This window comes from Chiloscyllium punctatum, chromosome 33 (assembly GCF_047496795.1).
Source record: "Chiloscyllium punctatum isolate Juve2018m chromosome 33, sChiPun1.3, whole genome shotgun sequence".
Taxonomy (NCBI): Eukaryota; Metazoa; Chordata; class Chondrichthyes; order Orectolobiformes; family Hemiscylliidae; genus Chiloscyllium; species Chiloscyllium punctatum.
In genome coordinates, this window is record NC_092771.1 from 24,373,817 (window position 1) to 24,387,508 (window position 13,692).

General features: G+C 47.0%; 1 protein-coding gene across 1 annotated transcript; it reads right to left on the bottom strand.

The window, feature by feature from the left end:
• Positions 1-1,826: 1,826 nt before the first annotated feature.
• On the bottom strand, positions 1,827-12,936 carry gtf2a2 (general transcription factor IIA, 2). Its single transcript, XM_072553150.1, has 4 exons — positions 12,773-12,936; positions 12,067-12,171; positions 5,567-5,693; positions 1,827-2,116 (listed from the first exon to the last, which is right to left on the bottom strand). Exons 1-4 carry the CDS (start codon positions 12,842-12,844, stop codon positions 2,091-2,093), a joined length of 330 nt encoding a protein of 109 aa, XP_072409251.1. The 5' UTR covers positions 12,845-12,936; the 3' UTR covers positions 1,827-2,090.
• Positions 12,937-13,692: the final 756 nt, after the last annotated feature.

A 13,692-nucleotide genomic window follows, 5' to 3' on the forward strand; every position in this document is an offset into this window, starting at 1 on the left:
GGTCCCCACACCTCAGGAAGGACATACTGGCACTGGAACGTGTCCAGCGGAGATTCACACGGATGATCCCTGGAATGACAGGTCTAGCATATGAGGAACGGCTGAGGATACTGGGATTGTATTCGTTGGAGTTTAGAAGATTAAGGGGAGATCTAATAGAGACGTACAAAATAATACATGGCTTTGAAAAGGTGGATGCTAGAAAATTGTTTCTGTTAGGCGAGGAGACTAGGACCCGTGGACACAGCCTTAGAATTAGAGGGGGGCATTTCAGAACGGAAATGCGGAGACATTTCTTCAGCCAGAGAGTGGTGGGCCTGTGGAATTCATTGCCACGGAGTGCAGTGGAAGCCGGGACGCTAAATGTCTTCAAGGCCGAGATTGATAGGTTCTTGTTGTCTAGAGGAATTAAGGGCTACGGGGAGAACGCTGGCAAGTGGAGCTGAAATGCGCATCAGCCATGATTAAATGGCGGAGTGGACTCGATGGGCCGAATGGCCTTACTTCCACTCCTATGTCTTATGGTCTTACGTGATCAATTCTTTGCCCCTTCAAGTGGCACTGACTGGGATAGCATTTATTCTCCATTCCCTGGTTCATAGAAACTCTACAGCCATTTGGCCCATTGAGTCAGCACTGGCCCTCCAAAGAACAGTTGTGCTATAAGAACTCGTTTTATTTTTCCCCCCCACTGCAGCGTAGGAGGTTGTGAGATGACTGGAGAGGTTTATAAAATCATGAGGAACATAGACAGGATTAATGGTGTCTTTTCCCTTGAATGGGGGACTTCAAGATGAGGGTGCATGCTTGTTTTTTTTAAGGTGAGAGGAGAAAGATTAAAAAAAAGACATGGAGGGCAATTTTTTTTTTACAGAGGGTGGTTCACATGTGGAACAAACTTTGAGAAAGTGGTGGATATGGGTACAATTGCAACGTTTAAAAGACAGTTAGGTAAGTACATGAACGGGAAATGTTTAGAGGGATATGGGTCAAGAGCAGGCAGATGGGACTAAGGTCCAGATTAGAGTGGTGCTGGGAAAGCACAGCAGTTCAGGCAGCATCCGAGGAGCAGGAAAATCCATGTTTCAGGTAAAAGTCCTTCATCAGGAACAAGCGGTTTGGTTTGGGATTATGTTCAGCACAGACTGAAGGGTCTGTTTCTGAGCTTCACGACGCAATGATAGCCCACCCCGACCCACTGCCTCACCCTATCCCCATTACCCTGCATATCAGATTCGATTCCATACAGTGTGGAAACAGGCCCTTTGACCCAACAAGTCCACACCAACCCTCCAAAGAGTAACCCACCTAGACCCATTTCCCTCTAACTAATGCACCCAACACTACAGGCAATTTCCCATGGCCAATTCACCTGACCTCCACATCTTTGGACTGTTGGAGGAAACCCAAGCAGCCACATGGAGAATGTGCAAACTCCACACAGACAGTTGCCCGAGGCAGGGATTGAACCCGGGTCCCTGGTGCTGGGAGGCAGCAGTGCTAACCACTGAGCTGCCGTGTCTCTCAATCCACCCAGTTGCTTCAAAGAAAGAGTTCACTGTTTTGTTACCACTCTGAGAGCGGAGTATGTTTATAAGCCAAGGACCAGAATAACAGCACGTGACCAGTCACCACTCCAAATAGCATCATATCGCCTTTAGTCTGCCTAACTGCAAGTTTTTAGCTTATCGGTGAAGTAAACCTCTGGGGATTTTCAAGCAAGTTGAGCCTACACAATCTAATATTGAGAGTGGTAGCTTGGAACACAAGAATATGACACAATCCACCCCCGAACAAAGCCAAAATACATCAGGACAAACCATGAACACAGTTAAGTAAAACTTTATTACAGGTTTATCTTTCAAACATAAAAAAAGAGCCAGAAGTAGAATTTATAAAAAGTAATATTCGCACTGATATTGTACATCCTGGGGGATACATTTAACCCCCCCCACCCCACCCCACCCCCACTACTTGTTCTTGTGTTGAAGCAGCTACAGATCCAGTAGCTGCCATCTAATAACCAGGATTATTCACAATACATCTGGTGTGGATGCTGTTTCACTGAAAGATCTTCATCCACTTTGGGATTATTCCGCAGCATTCGAACCAGTATCTGTAGACCGAAAAATGAAATATGAAAATTCACTTCAACGTTTAAAATGCCAACATCCCAGAGCTGGGGGCTAGAGTAAGCCCACCCCATTTAACTGGAGAAGTGGAAACTTGCTGCACAAGAGGAGGCCATTCAACCCAACATGACTGTGCTGGTCAAAGGAGAACTCTCAATCATAATCTCATTACCTGAAGGTCCCATAATATCAAGTGTCTTTTTATGTCCACAATAAAGGCACTGGGTCTCCACCACCATTTGGAGTGAACTCCAGATGCCCTCTACTGGCCGTGTGAAGACATTCGGACAGAGGGAGAATGCATTTTCCTCAAAGAGGGGTATGTTGGACCCAGAGTCCTCAAATATATTTGAGGCCAAGGTAGACAGATTCTCATAGTATCATAGAATCCCATAAGCAGACCATTCAGCCCATCGAGTCCAAACCAACTCTCCAAAGAGCATCCTACCCCTCTACCCTATCAGGTTAGCCCACCTGATCCCCAAACGTTATGGGGTCAGCACATCCCCAAACGTTATGGAACAATTTCCCATGGCCAATCCACCTAACCTACACATCTTTGGACTGCGGGAGGGCACCAAAGCACCCGAGCAGTGCTCACGCAGACACGGGAGAATGTCTGTGTGGAGTTTGCACAATCGCCAGAGAGCAGAATCGAACCTGGGCCCTGGCACTGTGAGGCGGCAGTGCTAACCCACAGCTTGATGAGCAAGGGGATGGTGGGTTATCAGAGTAGGCAGGAATGCGGAGTAATCAGATCAGCCATGATCGCACTGATCAGTTGAGCAGGTTTGAGGAGCTGAGTGGCCCATTGCAGCTCACTCTGATTACATGCCACTTCTAAATGCAATGAAAAGCAAGCGGCCTACTATAGCAACCTGTGGATTGCAAATGGAAACATTCTCCCAGTCACAAATCAAATTGCCTCCCACTGCTGGATCTTGCTGGTTAAGATTGTGTGTGTGTGTGTAAGCTACATCAAAACCTCTCTGCCAATGCCTTAAAAAAAACATAGTTAGGTTAGTCAGACAGAACGCTCCAGTGACAAATCCATCCTGTTGCCCCTGGTCAACCCATGTCTTTCTAAATGAAAAGGCATAATGTGTCAGAAAATTTACCAACAATTTATCCACTGACGCTTCTCCCTTTAAACTCAAATTCCATCAAGTTGTTGGAATGGAATGGAGAAGTCCACTTTGAGCAAACATCCCTCAGAGAAATTCACCTGACCAAATGGGAACAAATCTTCAGATTTGATGACCTTTGGTTTTGAAGGTTGTGCTTAAAGAAATATTGGACCCACTGGCTTTGGTCTTCCAGAGGAGAATGCAATATATTTGAACATTCAGAAGCTCGTATTGGGCTGAGTACAGGTAGTATTTAACCAGCCCACACTTTCAAAATCCAAAACAAATCACCCACTGAGGCATGATTCTGTGAATGGTGAACACTTGCTGGAAAACTGTGAGAGAGAAAATGGCTATACTAACAGCCAACTCAAGATAATCAGTCAAATTTGTAACAGAATCCCTGGTGTGGAAGCAGGCCATTCGGCCCACTGAGTCCACACCAACCCTCCAAGAACATCACTCACAGACCCACCCCATCCCTGTGACCCTGCACTTCCCATGGCCAATCCACCATAACCTGCACATCTTTGTGACTGTGGGAGGAAACCGGAGCACCCGGAGGAAACCCACGCAGACACGGGGAGAACGTGCAAACTCCACACAGACCATCGCCTGAGGGTGGAATCAAATCCAGATCCCTAGCGCTCTGAGGCAGCAGTGCTAACCACCGAGCCACCACTCGCATAATGGTCTTTTATACTCACTAGAAGGCACAAGACATTTATATGCAGAGGACTGTTCTACATAAATAAACTTTGTTCAAGACTGTTTTAACTAATCCAGAAATGCAAGGATAGATCCTAATGTTGTCAACTCAACTGGAAGGTAAAAGAGCTTCAGCCACATTTCTCTCTGTTCTGCATTATTCAAATAATAAAGTATTTTATCTTTTTCATAAAAACACATTGCATCACGCTGCAATCTAAGTATTTAAAACTAAAGAATAGGAGATTTTAGCAGTAGCTGGGAGGACAAGGGAAGCCAGCATTCAGGGGCTATTACTGCAGGGTTCAGGGTAGAGTTAAGATACTTGCAATGCAATACCAAAGAAACACCTTCACACAAAGATCTGAGATGAGGTCTGAGTGAAGGAGGCTTGGGTGGAGCTTGAAGGCTGGTTATGGGACAAGGGGAGAGTATGGGGGCAAGTCCACCTAATTGTGCGGGAGGTTGTTTGCGTGAAACATTATAGGTCTCATTTCAGTCATATCAGAGGCATGAATACTCCACTCACAGCCCATCAGCCTCCGCATTCTCATCAAAAACTTTCTCAATAGTCTTCCACATCAATGGGACCTGCAGACATTCTAAAGGGCAGTGGATGATTATTTGAATAGAAAGTGCGTAAGGAAACAAGAAAGTGGCACTCGGTGTTGATACTCAGTTGAAGAGCCAGTGCGGGCATAAATGTTGCATCCTTCTGACCATAATAATTCAGTGCTTCTGTGACATGAAGAGTTTCAAGATGTACAACATACATTTCCTATTGGTGAAAGATTCCTCTAAGCCTCTGGAATAAGAGCCCAGACCTTACACTAGAAGATGGACATTGCTGATGTGTAGGCTGTATTCATGCATTGGGATCACGCAAATGTCCTGATCCAAGGTCATTATCCAGGAGCTCTAAACTTCCGAAGGGCAATCTGAAATCCTCCAAAACAATGCCAATTAGAGTTTGAACAGAACCCTTTTTTTTGGAGTGGGGGGGTCCAATCCATTTAAATACTCTAATTCCTGGCTAACTATCACAGTAACTCTCAATGATCCTCATGAGAGACACCTGACTCTTCCCCAGCCCCACCCAAAGATGATCACACTCTACCATCTCCCCACCCCCCCCCCTCCCCCCACCGACCTAACGTGCTATATCACTTTCCTCCCTCTTCTCCAGCTGACTCTCAGCTCTCACCCCAGACCTGACCCTCTCCCAGGCATCAAACTACCCACCTTGCCAAGCCAACCGCTCTGCCCCCTTCCCCATCCACCGTGATTATTATTCATTTTCAAACACACTGAAAAGCTACGCAACAGCTGTTCAGTGTATTAATGTGGGGCTTGGCTTTCCCCCGATTATACTGTCCGCAAGGATTAAAATAGATTAAAAATACACTATGCATTTCTGACGCCTCCAGCAGCAGCAGTTGGGTCCAGGAATATTGGCAACAGATGCAGGGTGTTAAAAAAAAACCAAACACAAGAGCACCAATCCGACAGTGATTACTACTTGGACTAATAAGTTCTCATGGGATTTTAAATCACAAGGAAAAAAATGGGTGCATTCAGTTTTAATAAATTCCAACTCACTTTTGCCATCACATGCTACAATCTTCACTTTGTCGACTTTAACGAGTTCGGTAACCTCTCGAAACTCCACATCATTTAGGACAAACGTCCAAACATTATCACAGAATCTGTACGTGTTCAAAGAGCCCTTCAAAATAGAACAAAACCACTCAGATAAAGCAAGCGACGACAGCAACTGTATCAAGCAATGAACCACTGGCCCAAGGGCGATGAAGAAGGTGCCAAACCCAAAAGTGACTTAAAGCAAGTTGGAGAAAGATTGCAAAAGGATTTGCACACTCCACTCCTGCATCCTAAAGCGTTCAGATGACGCAACTTGAACCACTTTTCAAATCTCACTCGGAAACACTCAGGCTTAGACACAGAGGATTGCAAAACTGAACGCAGACAATATAGCTTCCATATTAATGTGACAGAGAGACAGGTTTATAGCATGGAACAATTTATGGAATATTAACTGAAACCAATATGTTTAATGATGATCAGAATTGTTTTATCTGATAACGAGATTAGTGCCACTTGAATGGTACTGAACAATGTGCAATTAGCAAATATCCCTGCCTCTAATTTTATGATATTTAAAATTTGCTCGTGTGATGGGAGTGCGACTGGAAAGGCCAGCGTTTATTGTCAATCCCTAATTGCCCTTGAGGAAGTGGTAGGCCATGTTCTTGAAACTGCTGCAATTCGTGACAGAACTGGCAGATGGAGTTTGATTCAGACAAATGCGAGGTGCCACATTTTGAAAAGATAAACCGGGGCAGGACTTACACAGTTAATGGTAGGGCCCTGGGGAGTGTTGCTGGACAGATAAGGCCTAGGGGTTCAGGTAGGTAGTTTGAAAGTGGTGTCACAGGTGAACAGGGTGGTGAAGGCAGCATTTGGAATGCGTGCCTTCATCAGTCAAAGTACTGAGTACTGGAATGGGGACACCAAGTTGCAGCTATACAAGATACCGGTAAGGAAACCTTTGGAGCACTGTGTACAATTCTGGTTGCACTGTCATAGAAAGGATATTATTAATGCCAAAATGACTTAAAGAGATGTTACTGAGACTGAAAGGTTTGAGTTTTAAGGAGAGGCGACATTATTCCCTGGAGCATCAGATTAGAGGTTTATAAAATCACGAGAGGCACAGATAAGGTGATTTGGATGGATGATGTTGGACTGGGCTGGACCAAGTTAGAAAATCCCAACACCAGGTTTATTTGGAAGCACTAGCTTTCAGAGCGCTGCTCCTTCATAAGTCAAGGTGAAGAGCCAAGATCGATTCCCCCAAGGTAGCGGAGTCCAAAACTAGAGGGCATATGTTCAAGGTGAGAGGGGAAAGATTTAAAAAGGGAGGAGGGGCAACATTTTCATACAGAGAGTGGTGCGTGTATGGAATGAGCTGTCAGACGAAGTGGTAAAGGCTAGTACAACGACAACATTTAAAAGATATTCAGACAGGGACATGGATAGGAAAGGTTTAGAGGGATAGGGGCCAATGCTGGCAAATGGGACTAATTGAGTTTAGGAGACCTGGACAGCATGGATGGGTTGGGCCGAACGACCTGTTTCGCTGCTGTATACTCTGCGCCTCAATGTTGATGGAGCCATGATCTTTGTGGAGAGAACTTTGTGCAAAAAACATCTGTGAACACCCTCACTTCAGACTTAGTGATGGATATGCCAGCACCTAAAGCACTGCAGACGACTGGGCTTAGGATGCTGCCATTAGGAAAACCTGCAGTGATGTTCCAGAACGGAGAATGTTTGACTGTAACCATCTTCCCTTCTGCTAGGTATGACTCCAACCAATGAAGAGCTTCCTTACTGATTCCCACCAACCCAAGCTTTGCTAGGGCTCCGTGATGCTGCAGCCAGTCGTATGCTGCCTTAATATCAGGGGCAAACACTCTCTGGAGTTTAGCTTTAAGCCTGCACTGGACAACTGTGAGCAAGTTGTTGCTGAATAAATGCTGCTTCCTTGCAGTGATAATGACATGCTTTGTTAATCATTAACAGTGGACTGAAGGAGACAATAATTAGCTAGCTGTATGTGGACGGGACAGGTCTCGGAAAACTTTGCACACTGCTCAGTTGTGGCTGGACCACAACAGCTCGACAAGGGGGCACAGCTTGTTCTGGAGCTCTCCACCCAGGATCTTATCAAGGTCCATGACCTTTGCAGTATCCAGAGTCTCCAGCCTGTTCTCATTATCAGGTGCAGTGAATCGACTTGGCCGTTTTGTGGTGTCTATGATGCTGGGAATCTCGGGAGGAAGCCGAGAATGAACCATCCACTCAGCACCTCTGACTGAAGCTAGCCTTCCAAGGATGGGAATGGTTTCAGAGCCAACCCCACCTGTTAGTGGTTTATTGATCAGTACTGGATATGGGATATGCTATAGTCATTACTGGCCCCATGCCTTTGGTTTATCTTGTTATGTCCATCCTGTTGGTTACATAATTGCTTAACAGTATCAAGTGCACGCTGTCCTCTTGTTTAGTGTAGCAGGTTGGCATCTCACTTAGACTTATGGGGTGGTGCTACCCCTGGCATGCCCTCCTACATTTCCCATTTAACCAACACTGGTTTGATGGTAATGGTCAAATGAGGGACTTGCCAACTTACAAGATGACTGATTGTGCTGAAATGCAGTTTTGCTGCTGCTGATTGCCCATTGTGTCTTATGGATGTCCCGTTTTGAGACTACCGTTCCCTTCGGAGTCAAACCCATTCAGCACGATGGCAGTGCCACATAGTGAAGTGGACAGCACCCTCCATGTGAAGACAAATCATTGTCTCCACAACGACTGTGGCTTTCACTTCTCCCAACGCTGTTGTAGATCAAATACATCAGGTAGATTGGGGAGGAGGAGGTCAAGTAGAGATTTCCCACCTGTCGGTTTCTCTCATTACCTGACGCAGAGCAGTCTAGCAACCGTGCCCTTTAGCATTTGACCAGCTAAGTCAGAAGTGATGCCACTGAGTGATGGGTACCGAGAATAACTTCTGTGCCCTTACTTGAAAGAAACACAAAGTGTAGTAGCGTTCTACATTGAGAGCACTGACTCGACAGCTGAGGTGGCAGAGAGGACTCCAGATAGGTAGCAGGGGTTCATGGGTTATGATCAATCCCAGGGTGACAACTGTATAGCGCGATGCCATCCCCTCTGGTTGGTCTGAGCTGCCAGTGGGCCGATTGGTGATGGCGCTGTCTCGGACATTGACAGTAAGCTATCATTCTGTCTGAGACTGCTCTAAGGCGGTTTCCTGACTAGTCGATGGGACAGTTTGGCCTATTTTGGTATGAGCCTCTGAACGTTAATGAGGAAAATTTTAAAAGATTGACAGAGTAGGGCTTGCCTTTGTTGTTTCCAGTGCCTAGGTCAACAGTCCATCCAAACTGATAAAAATAAGTGCCAGGCTGCGGGCAGTTAAAAGTCAGCCACACTGCTGTGGGGTTGGAGTCACATATAGGTCGGACTGGGTAAGTGAAGCCAATTTCCTCACAGAGTTCACATGGTTTCGCTTTCTACAACCAACCTTCAGTTTCACAGTCACTAATAATATGCTAGTCTTGTTCGATATTTATTCATTCCTTCAGATCCTGTAGTAGGATTTGACCTGGTCACCACAGCATTAGTCAGGGCCGCCGAATCAATAGTTTAACTACATTACCGCCGTCCAAATTGTAAACCTCATCCTGTGGAACTCCCGATGGTTACACGGAGGTCACAGTAGACCACGTGACCCCTCCAGCAAGATCTGCCATCCCACAGCTAGTTTGCAACCAAGCCCCATCATCGTTTTTGGCCCCGTGCCTTTGGTTTAGAAAAATATCAACTTCAGATTAAAAATTACAACTGATCTAACATAAATTGTCATTTACAGGTGACATTTCTCAACTTCTTCCTACTTTTAGCCCTGAAAGATCGAGCTCGAAGTTTTGTGCCACTTCTCGGTATTGTACCCCCCAAACCACAGGAAATTGGATAGCCTTCATTTCCTGAAAACCCAAAGCATATCACCCTAAACTGAGCACACCCATCCAACAACTCAATTCCTGAGTGCTTGAGAGTGTTGGGTGTCGTGGCACTCCCCCTCCCCCCATACATACTCTCTCTTCCTCTTCCCCTCCCCTTCCAACCTCATTCACTGACCGCAGATCTGATGGTGTGGTTGTTTGGCAGAGATCTACAGCATGAAAACAGACCCTGGTCCAATGCATCAATGCCAACCAAACATCCCAATCTGACCTAGTCCCATTTGCCAGCATTTGGCCCACATCTCTCTTAAACCCTTGCTAATTATGTACCCATCCAGATGCCTTTAAAGGGTTGTAATTGTACCAGCTTCCATCACTTCCTCTGGCAGCTCATTCCATACCTGCACCACCTTCTGTGTGAAAAAGTTGCCCCAAGGTATCGTAACTCTTTCCCCTCTCATCCTAAACCCTTTAGTTCTGGACTCCTGTACTCTGGGGAAAAGATCTTGGCTGTTCACCCTATCCATGCTCCTCATGGATTTTACAAACTTCTATAAGGTCACCTCTCAAGCTTCAATGTTGCAGGGAAAACAGACCCATCCTATTCAGCCTCTCTCTATAGCTCAAACCTTCCAACCCCGGCAACATGCTTGCAAATAGTTTGTGCATCTTTTCAAGTTTAACATGAATCTTTTCTATAGCTGGGGAACTTGCTGTCTGTGCAGTTAGAAACAGTCAAATTTGCTCCAGTGGGACATTCTTTCCATTTGAACACTGGTCACCAGTCTGAGACAATCTAATAACCTGGTTCCAATAGAAACAAAATCAAGGAGTGACTCTCCCAACAAACCTGCCCCATGGAAACAGTCACGGTTCACAAAACAAGAAACAAGTCTGACCAACCAGGAAGGCAAAAGGGAGAAAATTCCAAGATAAGGTGCAATGAAATTGAAAAAGAAAAGCACACGAAAGGTTTGGAAAGGGCGAGTCTTGGTAGATGTTTCCAGTTTTGGAGAGACCACAAACAGTAACATTGCTGAAACCTCTTTCCCAAGTGTAGAACTTTCTACTGCAGGTGGGTAGTTATAGAGTCAGAGATCGACAGCACGGAAAACGGCCCGCACCGTTCAAAAGAATAACCGCCTAACTATTCTAGTCCCATTGCCTTGTACGCCTTGGATTCACAAGTGCACATCTAAATACTTAAATGGTCTGATGGCTTCTACCTCTCCCACCTTCATAGGCAGCGAGTTCCAGATTCCCACCATCATCATCATCATCCAGGTGAAAAGGATTTTCCTCACATCTTCTCTAACCTCCTGCCCCATTACCTTAAATCTACCCCCCCTGGGCATCAAGGGGTAAAGTTCCTGCTCCACAGATGCTGCCAGTCCTGCAGAGTTTCTCCAGCAATTTTAAAAAAACAAAATAATCCCTCCTGTGTAGAAACAGGCCCTTCGGCCTAACAAGTCCACACCAACCCTCCAAAGAGTAACCCAGCCAGACCCATTCCAACTACCCTATATTTAGCCCTGACTAATACACCTAACTCTCACATCCCTGAACACTATGGGCAATTTAGCACGGCCAATTCACCCGACCTGCACATCTTTGGATCGTGAGAGGAAACCAGAGCATGCTGATATGGGGAGAACGTGCAAACTCCACACAGACAGTCGCCCAGGGTTGGAATCGGACCAGAGTCCTGGTGCTGTGAGGCAGCAATACTAACCATTCAGCCACCGTGCCACCCTGCAGTGCTTTTGGTTTCTTTGGTGTACATCACCCGTTAAGCCTGCTCCACACATGACTGATCTCCTAAGTCAAAAAAAGAGTGGCACTACAAAAGCACAGCAGGTCAGGCAGCATCCGAGGAGCAGGAGAGTCTATGTTTCACTGACTTCTCCAGCATTTGCAGTCATCACCTTCTCCCAATGACTGCTCTTCTGCCTTGACTCATTTCCCGCCTGCTTCCCATCCGACAATTCTCAAAAATCAAGAACTTGTCTATTCAGTCTTAAACGTGACACGGAGCATTCACAAACATCCGAGATAGAGATTTTCAACGATTCGCAGCTCCCAGAGTGTGGAAATATCTTCTCATTTCAATCTTAAACCTTCATCCACTTAACCTGACACTGTCCTCCGTTAAAAAGTTCCCAGCCAGAGGGAACACAACCACTCAGTTTCTAACCAGTCAGGCTTTTTCACAATCCTGGGGATTTCGACAAGATCATCTCTCAATCTTGTAAACTCCAGAGAACATTTGCCCAAATTACTCAGCCACAAATCACAGTTCAGTACTCGCAACCCAGATATTAGGTACCCAGCTAGTATCTCCAGTACAAGGACATCCTTGAGAGCGTAGCACTAACAATGCAGATGATTCAGGTACAGAAAGGTACCTGTCGGCTCTGTCTATGCCATGAACATAGTGGAACCACATGAAATACAAACACAGTAGACAGATGACCATGAGACAGAGAGAGAGAGATAGATAGAAAGGGAAGGGGGAAGGTGGCTCACCCTGAAGTTTACTCGGTTCCGAACTCTCTGGGCTAAGGCATTGTTGATTGCTTTGTCAAACTGTAGCAGGACCTGCAAAGCCAGCTGAGGGGTGATCTGCTGGGACTGAGGGAAGCAACACAGAGTTTATGATAACCAGAGTAACAGAACAGGGTCCAACCATAAAGTTGGGATGCAGAGAGAGCAAGAGGGTGGAGAGGTTAATTGAGCGGTGGAGCTGGGATGGAGGGTGTTGGGGTGGTAAGAGCTTTGGGTGGAAAGTCTGAAGGGAAAAGGAGGGAGAGTCACAGAGTGGGGTGGGGGAAAGAGTAGGACAGGAGGGGGTTCACAGCAGATGAGGAGAATCACAGGGGAGCTTTGTGGTGGGGGAAAAAAAGTGTGACTGGGGGAGTGGGTGAGAAAGGGGCTGACGGGGGGGGGGGGGGAGGGGAGAAAGGGGCTGACGGGGGGGGGGGGAGGGGAGAGAGGGGCTGACGGGGGGGGGGGGGAGGGGAGAGAGGGGCTGACGGGGGGGGGGGGAGGGGAGAGAGGGGCTGACGGGGGGGGGGAGGGGAGAGAGGGGCTGACGGGGGGGGAGGGGAGAGAGGGGCTGACGGGGGGGGGGGAGAGAGGGGCTGACGGGGGGGGGGGGGGGGGGTCACGGTTGACGATCTCCGCCCAGGGCCCGGTGCCCCCTGGGTGCCGGTGCCGGTGCCGGTGCCGGTACCTGTATGAGCTCGTCCAGACTCTCCTGCAGGCTGTTGCCGAGGGTGGTGTTCCGGTATAACTGGTACGCCATGACCAGGGCCCAGGCACACCGCGTACTGCGCAGGCGCCCCGCCGGCCTTTTCACCCCGCGCAGGCGCACACCGGGGCCCTGCGAGGAACGCCGGCATGCTGCCGGTGTAATCATAATGCGCAGGCGTACCGCCGGCCCTTTCACCTCGCACAGGTCTAGAGTGGCCCTTTCACAATGCGCAGGCGTACTGCCGGCCCTTTCACAATGCGCAGGCGTACTGCTCTCTGTTTGACACACTTTTTGCCAGCACTTCCACAACGCGCAGGCGTGCTGCCGGCCCTTTCACAACGCGCAGGCGTATTGCCGGCCCTATCTCAGTATAAGTTTACTTGTCTCAATTACTCATCCAATACTTTCTCAAAATGATTGACCTTGTAAGGGTCTTTAACGAGTTTGCTCATGAGTTATTGATGTTTCAGTGTTAATTTTCCAAAATCTTCCGTATCAGGAAGAAAACGTTAAGCTGAAATGTAGGAAATATAACTCCCCTTTTCCAAAAGACCAGGCAGACAATAAAAAAGTTAAAAAAATGTTGATAATGAGAAAGTTTGTCTGGCTTCCAACAATCTGTTAGAGAATCAAGAGGTTGTAACTATGCACTTTGTAAAATTCAAGGTAGTCAAGAAGTGTCAGCATGGTTTTATCAAAGGGAGATTATATTTGAACAATTTATTGAAGTTCTTTGAAGGAGGATCTTACACCCCAGCCCACTCACCATTCCCACATCCCTCCATCCTCCAGCCCACTGACCATCCCTTCACCTCTCCATCCTTCAGACCAGTGACCATCCCCTTTCCCCTCCATCCTCCAGCCCACTAACCATTCCCTCTCCCCTCCATCCTCCAGCC

Excerpts from the sequence above, each read along its gene's own strand:
- gtf2a2 (XM_072553150.1), bottom strand. The coding sequence starts at position 12,844 with ATGGCGTACCAGTTATACCGGAACACCACCCTCGGCAACAGCCTGCAG. Across the intron at positions 12,172-12,772 it reads GTCTGGACGAGCTCATACAG|TCCCAGCAGATCACCCCTCA; the intron begins GTACCGGCACCG and ends TGCTTCCCTCAG. Across the intron at positions 5,694-12,066 it reads GGAACCGAGTAAACTTCAGG|GGCTCTTTGAACACGTACAG; the intron begins GTGAGCCACCTT and ends TCTATTTTGAAG.